At 64.0% G+C, this 21,113-nt stretch overlaps 1 protein-coding gene across 25 annotated transcripts in view; it reads right to left on the bottom strand.

The window, feature by feature from the left end:
• MYO18A (myosin XVIIIA) overlaps positions 1 to 19,204 on the bottom strand; it is a 36,455-nt gene extending 17,251 nt beyond the window's left edge. For 2 of the 25 annotated variants that reach the window (XM_065036890.1, XM_065036892.1), the window contains exons 1-17: positions 19,011 to 19,169; positions 13,039 to 14,129; positions 6,615 to 6,677; positions 6,310 to 6,387; positions 5,775 to 5,915; positions 5,220 to 5,276; positions 4,647 to 4,734; positions 4,426 to 4,535; positions 4,175 to 4,351; positions 3,715 to 3,925; positions 3,306 to 3,448; positions 2,685 to 2,785; positions 2,533 to 2,596; positions 2,280 to 2,424; positions 1,182 to 1,193; positions 188 to 364; positions 19 to 109 (exon numbers count right to left, since the gene is read on the bottom strand). In XM_065036890.1, coding sequence (XP_064892962.1) covers positions 19 to 109; positions 188 to 364; positions 1,182 to 1,193; positions 2,280 to 2,424; positions 2,533 to 2,596; positions 2,685 to 2,785; positions 3,306 to 3,448; positions 3,715 to 3,925; positions 4,175 to 4,351; positions 4,426 to 4,535; positions 4,647 to 4,734; positions 5,220 to 5,276; positions 5,775 to 5,915; positions 6,310 to 6,387; positions 6,615 to 6,677; positions 13,039 to 14,052 — 2,672 coding nt within the window. In that variant the 5' untranslated portion in view covers positions 14,053 to 14,129; positions 19,011 to 19,169. Of the gene's footprint in view, positions 1 to 18; positions 110 to 187; positions 365 to 1,181; positions 1,194 to 2,279; positions 2,425 to 2,532; positions 2,597 to 2,684; positions 2,786 to 3,305; positions 3,449 to 3,714; positions 3,926 to 4,174; positions 4,352 to 4,425; positions 4,536 to 4,646; positions 4,735 to 5,219; positions 5,277 to 5,774; positions 5,916 to 6,309; positions 6,388 to 6,614; positions 6,678 to 6,885; positions 7,543 to 8,008; positions 8,068 to 8,956; positions 9,023 to 9,928; positions 10,152 to 13,038; positions 14,130 to 16,141; positions 16,266 to 19,010 lie in introns of those variants that run through there. The other 23 variants (XM_065036883.1, XM_065036888.1, XM_065036889.1 and 20 more) reach the window with 23 other exon arrangements.
• Between the last annotated feature and the right edge of the window lie 1,909 nt (positions 19,205 to 21,113).

Below are 21,113 nucleotides of genomic sequence, written 5' to 3'. Positions count from 1 at the left end.
CCCCCCTTAAGCACATACCTGTTGAGAAGGGAGATGAGGAGGGTGAAGAGCTCGGAGTACAAGCCGGCCGCCATGCCCTCCAGGCACTCCAGCGCTGTCAGCTTGGGACCTGCCCGAGGCAACCCTGAGCATCTCCAGCCCCATATCCCCTGGGGCCACCCGCTGTCCCCCCCATCCCTCACCCTACCTGTGCCTCCCTCACCCAGCGGGGGGTCGTCAGGGCCCTGTCGGAAGGAGGTGGATCGCTGCAGGGTGCCCTTGGGCTGGTGCTTGAAGGTGGCAGAGGAAAGTTCCTCCAGGCTGCAGCCCAGCAGGTACGCGGCTTTCTGAGCCCATTCGTGCCGGGCAAACTGCTTCCTCCCACCTGCGGGGTAGGTAAGGGGGCTCAGTGCCAGCCAGGGCATCCCCCCAAATCAGGAGGGTCTCCAGCCAGAGCTGGGACAGTCTCAGGTGGGGATGCTGTGCAGAGCAGGAGCATGTGGCCAGCATCGGTGAGCCAGGAATCATAGAACAGTTTGTGTTGGAAGGGACGTTCCCAGCTCCCCCAGTGCCCCCCCTGCCATGAGCAGGGACATCTTCACCAGCTCAGGTTGCTCAGAGCCCCGTCCAGCCTGGCCTGAGACGTCTCCAGGGATGGTTCATCCACCACGTCTCTGTACAACTTGGGCCAGGCTCTCACCACCCTCAGCTTAAAATGTTCTTCCTCATGTCTGTCCTGAATCTCCCCTCCTTTAGTTTGAAACTGTCCCCTTGTCCTATAGCAACAGGCCCAAAGTCTGTCCCCATCTTTCTTATAAGTCCCTTTTAAGCACTGTGTGTTTTGGGGTCTGATTAGAGGAGATGGGAGTGAATGGCTTTGTGTCTCTGCAGGGCTGAGCCCAGAGCCTTGCCGTGGGTTAGGGAGTGGGGGTCACCCCTCTCTGCTGCTGCCTGGGGACCCCCAAGCCCTGTGATGGTGTGGGGCACTGAGCTGCCCCAGCATGGGGACACATCCCTGCTCAGCCACATGCAGCGAGCAGCCCCACCGCGATGTGGCAGGACAGACCGTGGCTGCCAGACACAACAACACGGGGAGGGCAGGGGAGGTGGGAGCAAGTTAATGGTGACATGCAGGGACAGGACAAGGGAAGGCATGTGGGAGGGGAAGGACAGAGATAGGCGCACAGAGAACAAGACCGTACCTTCGTCGGCGTCTGCATTGCAAAAGGGCAGCATGCACATGCAAACAGAGACAGGGGTTAGAAACAACAGGACATGGCAGTGCAGACACGCTGCGCAGGGATGCCGTCCTGCCGAAACACACCAGGCGCAGGCACTGCCATGCCACACACGTGTGGAGCCTGCCCCCTCCCGAGGTAACGGCGCAGTGAGACAGAGTGACCCGGTGTGGGGGCCCTTCCCCTGGGATCCCCAGCCATACCATGGGCACCGGTGGGGAGCAGCTCAGCTCTGCCCTGGAACACGGGAGCCGCTGGCAGATCCAGCGCCGCACGAGCAGCAAGGGGCCAAGGAAATGGGGACTGGAGCAGCTGAGAAGGCTCTGAGTACCCCCAGTGCCCATGAGATGTGGGGAGCTCCAGGAGCAGCACAGAGCTGTGGCTGGGATGCTCACTCCAAGCAGGATGCAGGGATGCTCCCCCGACCAAGATTTGGGGTTCCCTCCCTCAGCAGGCCCCCACAAAAAGGCTTCGGAGCCTCCGGAGCATCCCAGCACAGTGGCTGCAGTGGGTCCCTGCTGCCCTCTAGTGCTCTGCAGCACCCCAGGGCCAGCGTTGCACCCCACTGTGTCCTGGCACTCCAGCAGCATCCCAAGCCCACATTTCAAACCCAAAACCAGCACCGCGTGGCACCACCCGGAGCAGATCCTCCCCCCACCCCGGCTCTGATTACCGGCTCCGTCTGCCAGCAGCTCTGTGGGGAGGAGGAGCGGGAGAGGTGTTACACCAGGGATGGGGGGGACACAACTCCCCAGCTCCCTCGGCCCCATTCAGGCCCCTGGCCCCCCAGTGTGGCAGACACCAGCCCAGGGTCTGGGGCTGCTCGATTCCCGCTGGCTGGTGGGACCATCCCAACTGAGGGGTCAAAACCAGGTGCTCCAGAGTACCTGGGATACAGGGCACTGTCCAAAAACACAGCCCCAAAACACGCCTCCAGAGCTTGGCCGAGCTGGGGGTCTGTTTACAAGGTTCCAAGGTGCTGGTGATCACCCTGGGACTCCATGCAGCCATCAGTCCCAAGCCTCGGCTCATTAATGCTCCCAGCCCTGAGCAGCTCATTACCTTTGGTGGCCCCAGCAGCCCCCAGATGATAAATGGCCCCCAGGATGAGCCAGAAGGCTTTCTGCTCCTCGCCAGAGATGCCCATCACCTTCATGGCAGCCTGGAGCTTGTTGAACTGCTGCATCGCCTTCTGCTTTTCCTCTGGCTGTGGAGAGTGACAGGAGCCATCGGTGTGGGAGTCTGGCTCTGCCTTCCCCTGCATTCCAATGGGGCAGGGACCACCTTCCCCCAACCCCAGCCCCGTAACAGTCACCTTAGAGAGGGGCACAATGCCAAAGACATTGTTTTCTGCCAGGTGGTTGAAGTGAAGCTCGGTCCTGTGAGGATAAACACCAACATCAGCCCCATGAGGGAGACCCCAGAGATCCCCCGGGCTGGGGGCCGTGTCCTGCCCGCCCAGCTCACCGCAGGGCACTGTCAGAGCAGGCCAGCAGGTAGTAGAAGACGTTGAAGGTGGACTCGTTGGCCGGACGCCTGGCAACACGCAGCTTCTCCAGCAGCAGCGTCTAGCAGAGGTGGGAAGGTTGGGAACTGTCCCCAAGGGCCGCGCTCCCACCAAGAACCCCCTGGCCCACCCAAGCCTCACCCCTATCGCCAACCCAGGGTCCCCACAGAGACGTGGGGGTCTTGCACCCACTGCAGGGCATTTTACGAATGTAAACATTGCCCAAGTGACCCGTGAGCATCCCTTCTCCTGGGGTGTCTGCTACTACAGGACATGAAGCAGCTCTGTTGATTTCTAAGGGCTCTGCTGTTACCACAGAGAGATGGACACCCTGATATGGGGGCTAATTCAAGCATGGAATTGATCTGATCTGCGCATGTCTGGGTATGAACAAAGATGAGAAGGGGATGCTTGGCTGCTAAGCGCTGCAAGCACGGTGGGGGTCTGCAGCAGAGCTCGGGGGCTGGCACACAGCGGGAGAAATGCCCTGGTGAGGATGGACCAGCTCCTGTGCCAAGGGGGCCACCCTAGTGAGGATGGACCAGCTCCCGTGCCGAGGGGGGCCACCCCGGCCCCCTCACCTGTACAGAGGCGGATGCCACCTGCCCAGCCTGGTCGAAGTCCAGAGAGATGATCTGGGAGAAGCGGGTGGCATTGCTGTTCATGCCAGTGCTGCTATTGCCAAAAGCCTCCAGGACGGTGTAGAGAGCCTGCCACTTCTCCGCTGCAGGAAGAGAAGCGGGGCGGTGGGGTGCAGGGGCTGTGTGGGGGGCGGCCAGAGCCGGCACCAATGGTTGGGCAAACGCTGCTGCTCCTGTGCCGTGCTCCGTGCCGCGGCAGCCCTCAAGAGCACGGTAAAGGCACCGGCGTGAGACGGTGAAAGCGCACCGTGTGCCGTGGCGTGTGTTCGGCCACCGCTGGGGGCTGTGACCGCAAAGCAAGGGTTGTGCGCAGGCAGCACGGGGACCGCACTCCCCGCCAGGGACTCACCGGAGAAGACTTTGCCGGTGCTGCCGGCGATGGTGGCGAGGTACTGGACGAGGTGCTGGCAGTTGGTGGTCTTGCCGCTGCCGCTGGCACCCAGCAGCACGACCGCCTGGTCCTGGCGGCTCATCAGCATGCTACGGTAGGCAGCCTGGGCCACCGCATATATGTGTGGGGACATGTCCTCCCTACGGCAGCCTTTGAACATGTGCATGACCTGGGGAGAGGGAGAAGCAGGTAAATCATAGAACAGTCTGGGTTGGAAGGGACCTTCCCATCTCCCCCAGTGCCACCCCTGCCATGAGCAGGGACATCTTCACCAGCTCAGGTTGCTCAGAGCCCCGTCCAGCCTGGCCTGGGACATCTCCAGGGATGGTTCATCCACCACCCCTCTGGCCAACCCTCTGTGCGGTGGCATGGCTCCCAGATGCCTATCCCCTCCAGTCCCCCCCGGCAGTGTGGTCACCTTCTCAGAGTACATGGAGGGGGAGCTCAGCGGGTTGATGATGACCATGGTGGGGCCGGCATAGGTGTGCAGGAGGTTGCTGCCGTAGCGCTGCCGCAGCGTGTGCAGGACGCTGGACTCATTGAGGTAGAGGAGGCTGGCGAGGTCCTCCACGCGGTCACAGGACGGGGGGTTCGCCTGGCAGCGAAGTGGTGGGGGCATCAGGCGGGGAATGGGGGTCCGCCCTGACATCCCCCGCCCTGTGGCCCTACCTTCTCCACGTCATCCTCCTCCACCTCCAGGACGGTGCCATCGTGGTCCAGCTTCACCTTCACCTTGCCCTCGGGCAGGGGGCTGCCCTCCTCCAGTCGCAGCTGGTTACCTGCGAGGGGCATGGGGTGCTCAGTGGGGACCTGGGGACACGGCAGCCGGGCCGGGGGACTCGCTGTGCTGCAGGAAGGACGGGGCAGCAGAGGGCTGACTCCCGACTCACCCAAGGAGAAGCCATCCCTGTGCACCAGCCACACCTTCTCGGTCTCATACCAGGCCTCCTCAGCTGCGATCTGCTCCTCCGTCTTGGCCTGTGGGATGGCAGGATGTGGGGTGGTCGTGGTCACCTGCACACCCTCATCTCACCCCCAGTCCTCCCAGCACATGTCCCCGCCTTGTCTGCTGTCCCCAGGGACCCCCGTGGGCTCGGGGCTGCAGAGACCCCCCAGGGCCCTGTCACGGCTCGGGGCAAACGCGAAGCCACGTTAGCCCATAAGCGCATTCACTACAGTCACCGCGGGCAAGCCAGGAGGGGCTGAACTCCCAAACTGCAGCCCGGAGAGCAGGCACCCATGCCAGGCATGTGCTGGGATGCAGGGACACCGGGCATGCTGGGGGACACACTGCAGGGACACACTGCAAGGACACAGGACACGCTAAAAGAACATAATGGAGGGACGCAGGACGTGGCACAGTGACGGCACAGTACTGCGGCATGGGAAATGCTGGGCTGGTATGGCCGGCAGAGCGGGGACATCCCTGTCACCCAGGAGGAGGGTGAACCCCAAAGCCAAACCTGAGCTGCAGCAAGGACGGGGCCGCTGGGGACTGCCAGGGCATCGTCTGCGTGACCCTGGCAAGGCCAAGAGACAGGGTGAGGGCAAGAAGGGTTGATCTCCGCCCCGCAGATGGCACAGAAAGCGGCGAGGGGGGAAGCGAGCAGGGGCAAAGTGCCATCGTGCCAAACCCCATGAGCACTCCCTGTGAGGGCCACCGCTGTGGCCAGCCGAGCAGCAGGTCCAGTGCAGCACTGGGGATGCACAGAGCCAGGAAGGACATCGGCCATGAGGTCCCACCGCTACAGCCCCCAGGGCTGGGGGACACTGTGCCAACCTGCTGTGAGCTCCACCAGCACCGAGCACTGCGGCTGCTCCGGCACGAGCCGCTTGTCCTGTCTGTGCCGGATGCTCTGCCCCTTCCCATCCTGCCCTGTGCCCCATCCTGCCCCAGCTGTGCTACTGCCACAAAGAGCACCCTCTTAGGACCCCCAGATTGTTGGCACGGCCTCGCTGGGGAGGGACACCGGGGCCCGGCCACCCCGGCACCCTGCGGCCCCGCGGGAAAGCCTTACGCTCCAGCACGAGGCGCGGGCGCAGACGCCAGCCCAGCGGCAGACAGAGGATGGCGGGGGGTCGCTGGTGGAGGCAGAGGGCTCCTGAGGACGGGAATACGGTACCTGGCTGGGGGCCGAGGCGGAGGCAGTGGGGTCCAGCTAACGGCAGCGAGGAAGAAGAGAAAGGAGAAGAGAGGAGGTGAGAGGCAGAGGGCAGAAGCAGCAGCAGCACCGCGACATGCCACGAGGCCCCAGCATGGCCACAGTCCCCACAGCACCACCTGGGCATCATCCCAGCTACCAGCAGCCGTGCCCAGGCTGCCACAGGGATGTCACCAGTGGGGACAGCTGGACATTGCAGCTCCCCACAGCCAGGCACACTGGTCTGGGCAGTTATCCCCAAAACCACCAGCAGCCCCCGTCATCCATCCATTCCCTGCTGTCGGTGCCACCCAGAGAGAGGGACCACAGGGCTGGTAGCCAAGCACAGGGGCACGATCACCTCCCTGTCCCCAGGTGGGTGGCACGCAAGTGCCAACGCCCCTGGAATTACAGAAGTGTTGAAGATCCTCTCCAGCCGGCGCTGCGCCTCCTCCGACGGGCTCAGCCGGGATGCGGGGCCAGGGGCAGCCTGGAGACACAGCACTGTCAGCACCGGGCTGGCCGCCCCGCAGCCCCTGCAGCCCCGGCACTCGCAGCATGCAGGTGCCAGAGGGGCTACCGCAAAGGCTTTCCTGGCTAGTGCTTGGGGCGGGTACCGGGGCAAAGGCTGGCGCAGCCCCACTGATGCTGGCACAGCCGGGGTACCAGCAGGTACCCACAGTGCCCAGGGACCCAGATCGCCACTCCCACACACACCTGCTGCGGAGGTGCCGGGGCAGTTTTCACAGGGGTCAGACGCTTCTCGGCGGCATGCAGCTTCTTCTCCACACGAGCCAGGGGGGGAGACAAGGGGCAGCGTGATGGAGCAGTCACAGCACACACAACTGACCCAAAAAGTGTCCCCCCGCCCAGCACCGCACACCCCAAAACCACTGCAAACCATGCAGGTGAGCTCACACCATGCCGCGCCGGGCGGCACAACCATGCCACTGTGTTAGAGTATCCCCCGCTGTGTACACACCGGTACCTTGTGCCTCTCCAGGGCGGTGGGTTTTGGAGCCTTTGCTGGCTCCGTTTTCCCTCCCGAAGGCTGCACCAGCGGCTCCGGCTTGGCTTCAGCACCCGGGGACAGGGACGGCTTCGCGTCCCCTCCAGCCGGCTCGGGGGACTTCTCCTCCCTTCTGTCCCCTGGCCGGAGCCGTGGCCGGTGCTCTTTGGTTTTGCCCTTTGCCATGAGAGTTTTGAGCCCTGCTGAGATCTCATCCTTGGGCTCTGGCTTGGCAGGGGCTGCCGGCACAGTGGGGGGAGGAGGCGGTGCAGGGGGTGCCGGGACGGCGGGACGGCTGGATTCCTCCTTCCTGGGGGGTGGCACTGGCTCGGGAGACTTGGTGTCTCGCCCCGGCTCCTTGGCGCTGCCAGTGTCCTCCCCTGGCAGGACTTTGCGAACCACCTTGCGCACCACACGGACCACCCTGCGGCGCGACAGCCCCTGGCCATCGTCCCCCTGTGCCTCAGTGGCTGGGGCCTCCAGCCCGTTCACGGCCGCCCCGTTCAGCACGGGCTCCGGGCTCTTCCCTCGCCCGGGCGGCAGCTCGGGGCTCTTCGGGAGCTCAGGATTTGGAGGCTCAGGATTTGGAGGCTCAGGATTTGGGGGTGCAGACGCCGCATCCTTCGAGCTCTCTGACTGCAGCCACAATGACAATGGTGTGAGCGGGGGGTCCGGGGGTGCAGTGCCTGCCACCGCAAGCACCCACTGCTTGGGACACGGTGGTGCCCAGGGGACACCAGAGCAGTGCTCCCGGCCAGACCCTGGCACCAAGGGTTGCAGCACCCAGTCCCCTTCCCCAGACAACCTACAGATCCCACTGGGCACCAGAGCTGGGAGTGATGGTGACGTCCCTGTCCCCACACACAGGAAGAAGCACTAGGGGCTGATCTCTGAACTGACAGCCCGGCATCCCCCCAAAAACACCCACCACCCTCCATGTGCTGCCCTGGAGCAGCCACTGGTGCTCCTAAGGGACCAGGGGGAGATGCTGAGCTCATGACCCTCTGTGCTGTCCCCAAATCCTGGCACAGGGTCTGTCCCCACTGAGGACGTGTCCCATCCCCAACACGGCTCCACCCTGCCCATGCCCTGCAACACTTACAGCCCCGTCCTCCTTCCCGGGTCTTTTCACAGCTAAAGACTTGTCCTCGTCCTTGACCTGAGGGTCAGACAAACAAGAGGAGCACATTTCACCCCACCGTGGGGCCTCGCTGCTGGAAAAGCCCCGTGGTCCAGGAAAAGCCACCGGGACTATCACTACATGCCAGGAGGGCAAGAGGCTGCTTCATGAAACAGCCCTGATCTGCAGCCCGTTGTGAGCCCATGGCCACAGTGCAGCCCCAGGGACAAGGACACATGTCCCGCCAGGCTTCCCAGCAGCCAAAAACTGCAAAGGTGGGAGGGGAAAGCACTCTGCCCCCGCGGCCCAGGCCCTCTCCTTGCGTGCAGCGGGTGAGCTGGTACACAGAGCCCCACTGCTGCACCCTGCGCGGGCTCTGCCCTTCTGCACGTCACCCGGTCAGGTGTCACAGCACGTTTTAAGTGTCACCAGCTAATCGCCGCGGCAGCCGTGCCGTGGGACATGCAATCTTCCTGCCAAACTGGGGGTCTCTTGGGGATGGGTGGACAAATCCTCCAGTGCCCTGGGCCACGTCTGCGAGCACCAGGGCTCGGCCACGGCATCATGTGGTGCACCCCAACTCACCATTGCACCCCAACGTGCCATTGCACAGCTCGGGGCTGGCCAGTGGCACCGGCACACACGGCCGAGGTGGGTCATGCCATGTTAGAGGCTGCACTGGCCACTTGCAAACCTCATTAGTGATGGTGTTAGTAATAGCATGCACGGCTCTGTTGGTGACCATAGCCATGCCATGGTGAGGCACAGGGCAGCTCTCCGTTTACTCAGCGTGGCTCCCGGTGCAGTGAGAGGATGGGAGCACAGCTCCAAACGTGGTGCCGACACTGGGCAAACTGGGGGAGTTGGTCAGCAGCGTGCAGCAGCATGACCCAAATGTGGGGTGCAGGCAAACGCGCGAAAGACTTCCCTTCTGCTCCCAGAATGCAAACCGGGATGAAAACGCCATGGCGATGTCTCATGGAGCCGCAGCCCTGGCTGGGGAGAGACCGAGAGGTGAGACAGGCTGGGGCCGGCACGCAGGACACCAAACCACGGCACAGTGTATGAACACTTGCCCTTCCTGCTGCCCCTGGGGGCACAGCGCCCTCGGGAATGGGGTCCCACCTGGCCTTGCTCAGCATACGAACAGGCAGCGCCTACAGGAAGGGCTCTGGGGACAGACAGGTGACCAGGCTGAGACACAACAAAACTCATTGTGCAAAAAAAGCCCCATTAGTCAGGCCGCAGGACCGTGCCCCACTGTCCCCCCGGCCAGGCCAGCCCGCTGTGGTAAGCACATGCCAGGGTGAGGAAAGGGATATTTTCTGCCCCGGGCGGCCTGCTCACCCTGACAGCCGGGGTTTATTCTGAGCCTGACCCTGTGCCAGCCCCGGTGGGGACCCGCCGTCCCGGTTGGTGCCACGCTCTGAAACCCAAAGGGGATCACACCCAGGGTTGTTGGGGAGAAATACTCGTCCCAGGCCATGCACAGCACAGAAGAGCACCTGGCTATTGAGCCAACCCACCCGTCAGGGGCACATCACCCCATCATGGAGGGGTCCCCTGTCCCCTCCCTGTCACCCGAGCATGAAATGACGGTGTCTGGAGCATGGGCTGGGCACAAGGGTCCTGAGATGAACCTGCCCACGGGTCAGAGCCCCCAAACCCTCAACCTATGGCGCTGCCACCTCCTCACAGCCCAGCACCACCCCAGAGGTCCCTGCAGAGCACCAGTGTCGGGGCAGAGGGGCAGGGTCCCCAGGGGGTTGCAAGAAACTGCCCCTGGCTGCCAAAGTACCCCAGGGGTAGGACCAGCCTCGTGGCCACCAACCTTGATGTCGGGACTGGCCCCCACATGCCCCCCTCATGCCATGCTGGTCACTCTGGGGGTCCCCAGCTTACCGCAGGGTCGGGGCGAGCGGGGAGCGGGGTTTCTGCCGGCGCAGCGCGGTGGGAGAGGCACTGGTGGGGCAGCAGCCAGCGGCGCAGGGACAGCTGGGCTGATAGGGCCACCCTAAAAATAGCCGAGGAATGCGAGGGCCCCACCGGCGCGCGCAGCAGCCGCGGGTGCGCCGGGGGGGACACGCGGGCAGCGGGGCCTCGCCGCCACCGCCATGGCCGCTGCCGGAGGAAGTGATGTGGGCTGGCGGCAGCCCAGGGCCGCGGGGGGGAACTGCCCGGCCTCCGTCCCACTGCTGCCCCTGGGGAGCGGGGAAAGATGGGGCGAGCCCAGGAGGTGCTGTGCTGCGAGGGATGGGGTTGCGGGCTCCTGCACCCAGGGTGCTCAGTGTCATATCGGACGGTGCCACCCTGATACTGCTTGCTCCTCTCTTGGCTTTGCCATGAACACAACGGCCCCCGCAAAACACACCTGGGGACAGACAGCCTCACGCCCCAAGGTGAGGGCTGGCACCGTAGATGTGTGCCGGCCTGGCAGCCTCCCGGCACAGCGTGATAGCCCCACGGTAATGCCGCTTTTGTGGCAAAGCTGCCTCGGGAGGGCTGAGGTCTCCCTGGAAACAGCGGGAGCGGGGCGAGGGGCCGGGGGCCTCCCCGCGCGGGGCCTGCTGGGAGGAGGCCGCCGGCAGGGAGCCAGGGATGCCGGCGGCACGGAGGGGACGCGGTGACCACCTGGGCACGATGGGCACTGCAGACGGTGCCTGAGCAGGTCTCTGCCTGACCCTGGGGATGAAGACGTGCCCTGAGACAAAAACCACTTGTCCCCAGGGTCCCTTGGGACCCCTACACCAGGGACAAGCAGTGCTGTCCCCACACCGAGAGCAGAAGAGCCAAACCAAGCATCCCATGGATGAATACAGACAAAAGGAGAAAGTGCCTCTGGCGCGACGGCCCTCATCCCATGTCCCCCTGCCTCCTCACACCCCCACTCCAGCAGGACACAGCAAAGATATGGCACTCAGCCACACCATGGCACGGTGGCCTTGCACCCGGGGGACAGCGACCACCAGGGCGCCTGTGGCTGGCGGGCGAGCATGGCACACAGGGTCTGCCGGCGCGGCCGCCGGATGCCTGTGGTCCCACCAATGCGCTGCAGCAGTCGGAGGCGTTTCTGGAATATTTCTGCCCGTCCGGCGCACGCCTGGGCCCTGTCAGAGGAATTTCGCCAGTAAATAAATAAATACAAGCACAGAGTCGAGCCAGCCTGGCTGCCCCGTCCGGGAGCAGGGCTGGGACACGGCGGGGTGGTGTCACCCAGTCCCCAATGCCCAGCCACACTGTGCCACCGGCCAGCCCTCCGTGCACCCCACGGCACCACGGGGGGTGCCAAGAGCCCCCCAGACACGGTGGGTGCTGTCCCTACCCGGCTGCAGCGTGGGTCTGTGGGGACAGGGACAGCTTGGTGCTGCCCCCGCCGAGGGAGTTGAGCCCCCTGGGGTATGGAGGGAGCCCGGCACCAACCCCGCTCCAGCCGGGAAGGAGCTTCCAGAACAACAGCCCAAAATATGTCTATAATTTCCTGTTTCAAAAAGGATCATTTTTATTTAAATTAGGACCAGAAACATTCCAGGGAGCTTAGCGGGGCCTGGGGGAGAGCCAGGCCTCCCTGTGCGCTGGCACCTTGCACCGTCCTGCCAGGTGAGGGACCCCAACCACACCCTGCACCGCGGCTTCAGCTCCCCAGCACCCCGTGGCATGTCCCCCGGTGCACCCCTGCACCGCACAGAAGGGGGACAGCACCCTGCAACAGGAGGAGCCTGCACCGCAGTGGCACCTCAAGATGCCACAACGCAGTCACTGCCAGCTTTCTGGCCGATGCCATCGAAATGTGCCATGACCCGGCGCAAGGCTGCACGCTGCAGCATCTCCCCCGCAGCCCCAAGGGCGCTGGTGCCTCCTCGTCCCCTCTCAGCCGATGCACCGCGCTCTGGCTGGGCACAGCCCCTGTGCACTGGCACTGAACACATACCTGCCCCCATGGCAGCGTGCAGGGGTGACAGTCGTTGTCCCCCAGCCCCACAGGGCTATCTGCCCAGGGGTTATCCCACCAGCACAGGCGGCACTGCTCGGTGACGCCCACCATGCTCAGCACAGATTCCACACCGCAGCACCGGTGCTTCCTTGGGAAGCACATGGAACCCCACAGCCACCACCATGGCCTCATCATGGCCACCTTCGCTCTGTCCTGGCCACCAGCCCACAGGGACGGAGCCTCCCTGGTGTAGGTGATCTGCTCGGCGGGCACAGGCACCGTCCTCTCCCTAAAGAAGTCTTAAAAATACACTAAACAAGCCCAGTTACAAACTAAACCAACACCACGCTGCTGCACCCCCTGCCACCACGGAGGGGGTCCAGCCCTGCAGGCTGTCAGCATTTGGGATCCTCCGCGGGGACACTGGGGAGCCTGTGGCAGGGTCAGCAGAGCTGGCGGCTCACGCGGGAGATGTGGGTCACCCAGCCATTAAGTTTCTATTTATACAGCACCAGCCGCACAGGCTGTGCAGGGCTGCGCACGCCGCCGGCAGCTCCTGTCCCCCAGCACACCGTGCTGCCTGCCCGGGTCCCTGGGGAGGGATCCCAGCCAGGGTTGGCTGATGCAGGCAGTGGGACAGGCAGTGTTGCTCCTGCAAAGTAGCGCCAGAGATTTCCCAGCAGTGAGGAGCAAAGCTCCTTTCCCTGCTGGACTGTGCTCCCTCAGCAAAGGGAGGGGGACAGACTTCCCGATGAGACGCAGAGGTGGGCTCTCCCGGAGCCCCCCAGGCAGGAGTAAGACTAAACCCAGCAGCACACTGAGCATTTTGGGGGCAAAATCCACCGATGCCAGTTCGCAAACCCACCCTTGCAGCCACTCTGCTGCTCTGGGCATGGGCAGGCATCACCCCCGCATCCCAGCCACAGCCTCCCGCTCCTCCCTGCTCATCACTCCCGGTTAGAGTAGCCGTGGCACCCATCAGTTCCCAGGGGTGCTGCCAACCCAAACACCCACCGCGAGGATGCTGGCAGCCGGCAGAAACCCAGGGCACCGGCTCCGCGGCGAGGACGGTGTTACTCACATCCCAGGCAGCGCGGCGTGTTCCGTGCCCGCCCCGCAGCCAGCAGCGGCTCAGCTCGCTCAGCTCCAGGATGGGCTGCACCTTCAGCTGCACAGTCTCCCCCGACTGCCGGATCATCTCCACGATCTCGTCCCGGGATTTGTTCTCCACATTCCGCCCGTTGATCTCCACCAATCGGTCACCCGGCACCAACCCCAGCGCCAAGTCTTTGGTGCCGGCTCCGGGTTCGGCGAAGTGCACGACGCGCCGGTACACCTGCCCGTCGGGCGCCCGGTCCAGCATGGTGGTGCGGCGTAGGGAGAAACCGAAATCGCCGGTGTTGCGCCTCTGCAGCTCCAGCTGCCGCGGAGGTGGGGGCTGTGGGGGCACCACGGCAGGCAGCCGCAGCTCGGCAGGGAACTTCTTGCCAACGAGCTCCGGCACCGTGGCACGCAGGGAGGCGGCAGGAGGAGTGTGGGGATGTCCTGGGTGAGCCCCTTGCTTGGTGAGCTGTGTCTCCAGCGTGCGCACCTCCACCTGCGGGGAGGGGGCCGCTGAGTGCTCAGAAGGGGTGGAGGTCTCTGAAGTGCTCTCATCCCGGCTCTTCTGGGAAAAGGAGAAGCGTTTGACGATCATCTGGGAGTTCTGCTTGGCCAACGAGCCAAACTTGGCTGCCCGCTGCAGCACTGAGCCCTTGAAGTTGGCATCGTCCACCTTGAGGTCATCACTGGAGCTGGCCGTGCTCAGGTGCCCCGAGTCCAAGATGACGCTGCCCCGGTTGCTGTCAGAGTCGATGTCCGTGAGGTGCAGGTCAGAGCCACTGGCCACCTTGATGGGAATGGGGTTGGAGATCTCCAGGCGGGTCTTGGAGTCCCGTTTGGAGGCACGGTTGAGGTTGAAGAAGCCACGGCGCATGCTCATCTCCTCTAGGCTCTTGAGCTCAGCCGCCGACATCCGCTCCTTCTTCTCCTTCTTTTCTTTCTTCTCCTTTCGGGCCCCATCCTTCTCTTTGTCCTTCTTCATCAGGTTGAACATGGTGTAGGGGGCTCAGGGCCGCTAGCCCAGGCGGCAGGGCGCTGGGTTGGGACGCTGGTCACGGCACAGCCGTCTGCCTGCAGGACACACGGGCAAAGGCACCATCAGACAGCGGCACTGCCAACACCCACCCCACCCAACGCATTCACCGCCAGCCCTGTTCCCGTGCCCCCACGCTCCCTGGGGACAGCAGCACTGCAGGACTCTGGGCTGCCCAGGTCATTGTGTCATTGCCCTGGCTGGGCATCAAGTCCCAGGGGTACAGCAAGGGTGGCCCCGCAGTGCCCCAAAAGAAACCCAGCAGCCTGGCACCCCCAAGAACCCACACCAGCACCAGGGCTGATGATGGGCACCACCACCAGGACCTCCGGGAGCTGAGGAGCTGTTTCGGAGCAGCACAGGCAGTGGGGAGGACGGCATCCCGGCTGTGTTTGCCATGGTTACCACTGGCAGGGATGCTCCCCAGGCAAAACTGCCCGTCCCCGGGGAGACATCAAGCCAGTTGAAAAAGCCCTTGTCAAAGACGCAGAGGCCTCTCTGCCGCTTGTCCCAGCCCCAGCCACCACAAAGCCATGCGGGACAGCCGCGGGCACTGTCCCCACCGGGGAGGGAGCTGGAAACACGTCCCTAAGCGAAGGCTGTCCTAATAAACAGGAACCTGTAAAATCACATCCCTCCCAAACACTGATAAGTGTCTATTTTTAGCCAGGGCGACACAGAAACTCGTGACGCCGCCGGCGACCTCCAGGAACAGTCGTTCTTTCATTCGGGCATCCCGTGCCGGGGGAGGAGCACCCAGACGGTGGCAAAACTGTGGCCTGGCAGAAACCCTGGCCTCTCCAAAAACCCTGTGTGCACCCAGCACCCGGAGGCACCCCCAGCCTCGCCCCACATGGGGCTGCTGTGGGACTCGTCTGCCCCCAGGGAAACCACTGCCCACCAGGCCCCTCCGACCTCCATCGAGCACTCAGGCTGCCAATAAACAATTACAAACCGGAGCAGGCGGCTGGCAGCACCGCGGGGACGGGCTGACAGCTATATATAACGGGGCAGGAAGCCGCGCAGGAACTTAACCTCAACACAAAGGACAACAGGAAAACTCCCTGCATTCAAAGCATCTGCTTTAGAGCTCTCCGATGGGCGCGGGGATGAGGTTTGGGTCACCCATAGGGACGGGCAGAGCTGCCCACACTAGAAGCACGGGCCCTCCAGGCACCCTGGGGTGCATGGATGCCATGCCGTGCCGTGACAAGCTGCACCTCGGCTCCACCGCAGCACCAGTGCTGCAGCACCGCTGCCTGAGCCACCTCCCTGCAAAGGCACGTGGTCCCCGCTGCCCCTGAGCGCACCCGCTGGGACACGGGGAACCTGGCCTCCCCTTGGCAAAGCCACAGGGATTCAGGGGACAGCAGGGACTGCCCGAACCCTGACACTCCTCAGGGCCAAGGCAGGAGCATGTGTGCCCAGAAGACACCCAGCCGCACAGCAGGCAAGGACAGGGCTCTGCGAGCCACGGCACAGGTGTGCAATACAGCCAAGGCAGCGAGGGGGTCTGTCAGAGGGACAGGGTCAGGCACACAGCATGGCCAGGCAGCCACATTCACCAGCTCTGAGCCTCCTGCCCTTGGCCAGAGGGGCAGCCAAGGCTCTGCCCACACCGCTCAGCCCCGCGGCTCTGCCTGTTCTGCCTTCCCCTGCAGCACCCAGGGCTTTGCCCAGACCCACAGCCAGGACCTGGGCTTTAGAACCCCAAAACGTGTGAAAACGAGCCAGATCCTTTCTCGTCTCCCAGAAATGCTGGCTGCAGGCGACCTGCTGACCTGAGCCTCCTTCCCCTGACCTGCAGCAGGTGCTGTTGGCAAAGGGCCCCACGGCCGCTCCATGGTGGGGGGCTGCTCTCCACCGGCTACTCCACGGTGGTGCTGGGGCCTCAGCACAGACAACGGCAGGGAGGGAACCACCTACACCCATCCCCATCCCCCTACCATGACATGTGCCACCGGTACCCCCAGCTGCCTGGGCATCCCCGAAGCAGTGCTGCCAGAGGGATGCAGACAGGGCTGCACCCCCAGGAGCACCCCATGCTTACCCCAAGGCAGGGAGGGGGCTGCCAGGACCCCTTCCTGAGTCGGGGGGACCCTCAGGAACAGAGCCGCTCACCAGGCAGGTGCCGGTTAGAGCTGCGGTGCTGGGAGGCGGGCAGCAGGCGCGCTCTTTGTCCTCGGTGGTTTCTCTCCCCCGCACACAAGCTCCTTCCCAGCCTTTGTACGCTCAACAAAAAGGGGGAACAAGCGTTACCATCTGCATCGTTAATCAGGCAGCGCCAGCAGCCAGAGGCCCGGCCACATGTGCCCCACGCAAGGCTACCGCTGGCAGGAGCAGTACAGGGGGCACAAGAGCCTCATGGGCTGGGGTGAACACCCCAACATCCCCCCTGTACCAGCATCCCCAGGCTTCCTCCCTTTTCCCCGAGCAGGCTCCCGCCACGGCACGCACCAGGGATGCCGGATGGGTGCAGCCCGATGCCGCAAGCAGAAGGCGGCTGCTGAGCGTCTCTTGCTCCTGAATCAGACCCAACGCGCCTTCCCAGACTCAGCCCAGGCTCGCTCTGGGATTACCCAGCGCCAGGCGTGTTCGGGGCAGTGGCGTGCATGAGCCACGACAGGGGAGGGAGAGGAGCCTGCAGGCACCGGCTGTGCCCGGGAACACACGCCAGGACACTGCTGTGACACCTGGGCTGGCAGGAGACAACAGATGTCACCTTGAAAGGGCCAGTTGACAGAAAGGGAGACCCAAATCGAGGCACCCAAACCCAAAAGCCTTCCTGGAGCCCCCAAGCAGGAGCTGGGAGAGGGGGATGCAACTTGCTCCTGGTGCCCCCTGCCAGGGCGCTGGGAGCTCCAGGCGGGGAGGAAGGCGTTCACTGAAACTCCGGGCCTCTCCTTCCCTCCCCGAGACGCAATCTCGTCCGACACGCTTCTGCGCAGGGACCTGCAGCGCAAGTTTCCCGGTCGTCTGCCCTCCCCGCGGTGCCGGAGGTAGGGCCGCGCTCACTCACCGCTCTGGCACAGGAGCTGGCAGCTGCCACCTCCTTGTGCACACCGCGTTGGGGCACCCCGGCTGTCCCCGGACCATGCCAGGGAGCGGGCAGCACCACAGCAATGCCCAGCAGCAAGCCCTGCTCTCATACAGGGCAGAGGGGGGTGACCTGCGTGACGACTCCTCGCCTCCTTGCCAGACACATGTTTTCCGCAGAACAAGGAAATGTAGGGGTTTTCCAAACCCCTCTGCGCTGCCTGGCCTTGCGGACAACGCTGGGCTTCGTCAGGAGAAAAACAACCCTGGGTTTACCCGAGTCACAGCCGGGATATGTCGCCAGGCTTCCTCCAAAGCAGGATTTTGAGTCCTCCTGCCACAGGAACCCCACGTCAAGCAGCAAAGGATCCAGCCTGGCTTCAAAGTATCACCCCGAGCCAGCGACGGAGGCTGGGACAGTGCACAGGGTGCATGCGTGGGGTGAAAGCACCCACCTTGCCCCAAAGCCAGACAATAAAACAGCCTTAGTCTCCTTACAAAACAGAGGTGGGAGGGCAGCAATCGCTGCCAGGCTCTGCTGGGTGGGAGCAAAAGTGGGAGACGATTTAGTGACCAGCTTGGGGGGAGGGAAGGTGGGTCACAGCCCTGTCACCATCGGACATGTCCCTCCCCCACTGTCTGTTTCTAGCCCCAAATTTGCAGCCTGACGCCCCACATGGCCCAGCCCACAGCAAAGGTGACGGCTTGAGCTGTGGCTCGTCAGCGGGCAAAGTTCAGGGCTGGCGCAGGCACTGCAGGAACGCTGGGCTCCCAACAGAGAACAGGGGGTAGGCGCTGCTGGGTGGGGGATCCTCAGTGCCAGGGTGCCAGGGCCAGCCTGGAGCACAGCAATGCTGGCCGTTGCACACCCTTGTACAGCCGCCGTGGGCCCAGACTTTTCTGTAATTGCCCTAAGTTTAGCTCCGGCGCTCGTTGACCAGAAGATTTGCATCTCACAGGCCGGCTGGAAACCACACTATTTCTGGACGCGCGTTCCAGCCCTCACCCGACACTCTATATATTCCTCCCCGGGCAAATGAACATGCAGGCAGGCGCCATGGCAGCCACAGGCCCCATGAGCCCCCGACACCCCCAGCCCAGCTTGCTGCAAGGCCACCCACCCCCATTGTGTCACCCAAAAAAGGGACTAGGTGCCAGTGCTGCCAGCCCTGGTGGCGATGCAGTTAGCGGTGAGCCGGGCTAATGGGTTCAGATGCAATTCGCCAGCAGTGCGGGAAAGGCTCAGGCCAGCGGTTTCTCCCTGGAAGCAGGACCAGCCCTGAGGAGCACTGCGGCGGGTGCTGGGGCACCCCACATGGGGCACCCTGCAGGGACAGGCTGGCTGTCCCCCACGGAGGGTGCATGGCCACCCTGTGGGCACAGCTGCCCCCACAACAACCCTCAGCTGCCCCTGGCGGGGTGCAGACACCTCCAGCACCCCGCGGTGTGTTGTAAACACACAGGTGCTGCAATGCAACGAGCGGGGGGGGGGCACGCACAAACAGACCCCACAGCGCGACGCGGGGCAAGCAGAAGGTGACACAGTGAGGCTGGCACACACATGCACACACACACGCACATATACACACGCACACACAGACACTGCAAGACACCGGGTGATGCACAAGCACAGGCGCTTCCAGACAACAGCGGGCCCTGCGCGCACACGCACAGCCCGCAGCAGCACCGGGGGGGGCACACGCGAACACACATGCACCGGTTGTGCAACGCCGGGGGGGGCACGGGCACACGCACGGACACGGCCCGGCCCGGCCCGCCCCGGGGGGCGATGCAGGCGCAGCCCGGCCCGGCCCGCACCGGGCGCTGCGTGCCCGCGGCCCTGCCCCGGGGCCGGTACCGGTGGCGGCGCGGCGGGTACTCACCCAGCGGCGGCGGAGCGGGCCCGGTGCTGGCGGTGCCGGGCCCCGGCGGCGGCGCGGGGCGGGGCGGGGCGGCTCCGCACCGGGGCGGGAACTGCCGGCTCTGCGTGCGCCGCCCGCCGCGCCGGGCGCGGCTCCGCTCGGCACGGAACGGCCCGGGGCGGGGTGGCACGGCATTAATCGGCCCGGTATGGAACGGAACGGCACGGAACGGCGGCGTCCGGCCCAGCCGGGAACATTCGGGCTCTGCGATAAGCAGCCCCGGTGCGCACCGCGGCCCCGCCCGCAGCGCACCCCCAAGATCCACACTGCGGGTGCGCACACGGGACCGGTGCACCGTCTGTGACACACCCCCGGTGCACACGCAGCTGGGGTGCACCCTGCAGCGCACCGTCTCGAGTGTGCACACAAGTGGGGTGTGCACGCACACACACACCCCGGGACACACACAGGAACACACGCACAGTCACTTTAGAACAGCTGGTGTACACACACACACACACACACACGGTGTGCTCACACCCCGGTAAGCACACAGCAACACACCCCTGCAACATGCACACACCGGGCATCACCCTGTGACACAGCGCACACACACAGCAAAACACACTCTCATGCCGTGCACTCACACTGGTGTACACACAGCCCTGTGCATTGCACCCGTGCACACACACGCTCCTGGGGTTCCCCTTTTTGGGAGTATCTGATCAGGAGTCGTGCCCGATCCAGCATGGGGAGAGCTTCAGGTTGCCGGAGCAGGGTGGCCGGTCCCCACCGGTGGCTGCACAGCCTGGGAACACAAAGCAGGACGTGGCGGACCTGCAGAGCCGTTTTGCAGCCGGTGCTTCTCCCCACATCGCCTGTCCCCAGGGAGTTCTGTGAGCACACAGCAGCCAGAGTGTTCAGGATGGTTCCTAGCTGCCTTGGCCAGGAGACACCACGTCATTAATGATGAGCATCTCTCAGAGAGCCCAGCAGCGAGAGCCGCAAAGCTTTTGCTACACCTCTTGCACTCATGTCCAGTTTTGGGACATCACATCAGGGTCAGTCAGATACAGCTAAAATCCTGCGCCGCCCCCAGCCTCACACAGCGTGAAGGGCAGTGGCAGCTGCCTGTAGGAAAGATGATTTCAGGGCAAGTCCCTCAGTTTCTGTGCTTGGACATCCTCTGTTGCCATGAGAAGCCCCCACTGTCCAGCCCTCAGCACAGAGCAGCTCTGCAGCAGCAAACGTCTCCTCCACAAGCACTGGGAATCACACTGGGTTCACCCCCTGCTCTTGGGACACACTTGTCTGGGTGTCACAAGCCCTTGTACCCTCACAGACGTAAGGCTGGCTGTGATTTCCAGCCTACAGCATGTGCCCAGGACACAGCCCTGATGCGGCAGCAGAGCAGCACACGTGCAGGAGCATGGTGAGAATAAGATGGGAGCTGTGCAAGGAGCCCTGCGCTGCACCCTGGGCTGAGGGACGTGGTGGTGGAGGAGATGCGGGCCTCGCAGCAGCAGAGGACAGTGTCAGCGAGCACAGCTGTCTGCTTTTGTCACACTTTCCTTTGTCCCAGGCATGCGGCACCAAGCTCAGGGAGCCACAGCCATCCAGCGAGCAGTGATGGGGAGGGTGAGCTGGAGGGGAGGCAGAGCCCCAGCTCAGCTGCCAGGAGGGTTTTCTGGCTGTGCTGGCTAGGGGACACACCGTGCAACTGTGCCTGCATCCTGCCCCCCCGGCACAGGCGGGTGAACAGCCACTTACAGCCTGTGGCTGTTCCTGCTTCCTTATCACACTGGGCAGGCAGTGGTGGGACTGATGCCGGTTGGAACCGCCGAGCTGTGGGGCAGCGCAGGGTCCCCGGTGTCTCACACAGCCCTGCCATGAGCAGCCACCCAGCAGGGCCAGCCTCCTGCTGCACAGCAAGGTGTCCAGGTGCCCATGCCCACAAGATCCCATCCAAAATCATCAGTGCCCCTGCCCACAAGATCCTGTCCAAAATCATCAGTCCCTCTCTGGGGCTGGGATGCCCTGAGCAGCTCTCTCCCCGGCACAGGGTTTCACAGGCACCAGCAAACCCCACACACAAGGCAAGTCTCCATGTTGCCCAGAGCTTTC

Source organism: Columba livia, chromosome 20 (assembly GCF_036013475.1).
Source record: "Columba livia isolate bColLiv1 breed racing homer chromosome 20, bColLiv1.pat.W.v2, whole genome shotgun sequence".
Taxonomy (NCBI): domain Eukaryota; kingdom Metazoa; phylum Chordata; class Aves; order Columbiformes; family Columbidae; genus Columba; species Columba livia.
The sequence above is the reverse complement of the archived record's forward strand: the minus strand, read 5'-3'. Positions and strand labels throughout refer to the sequence as shown.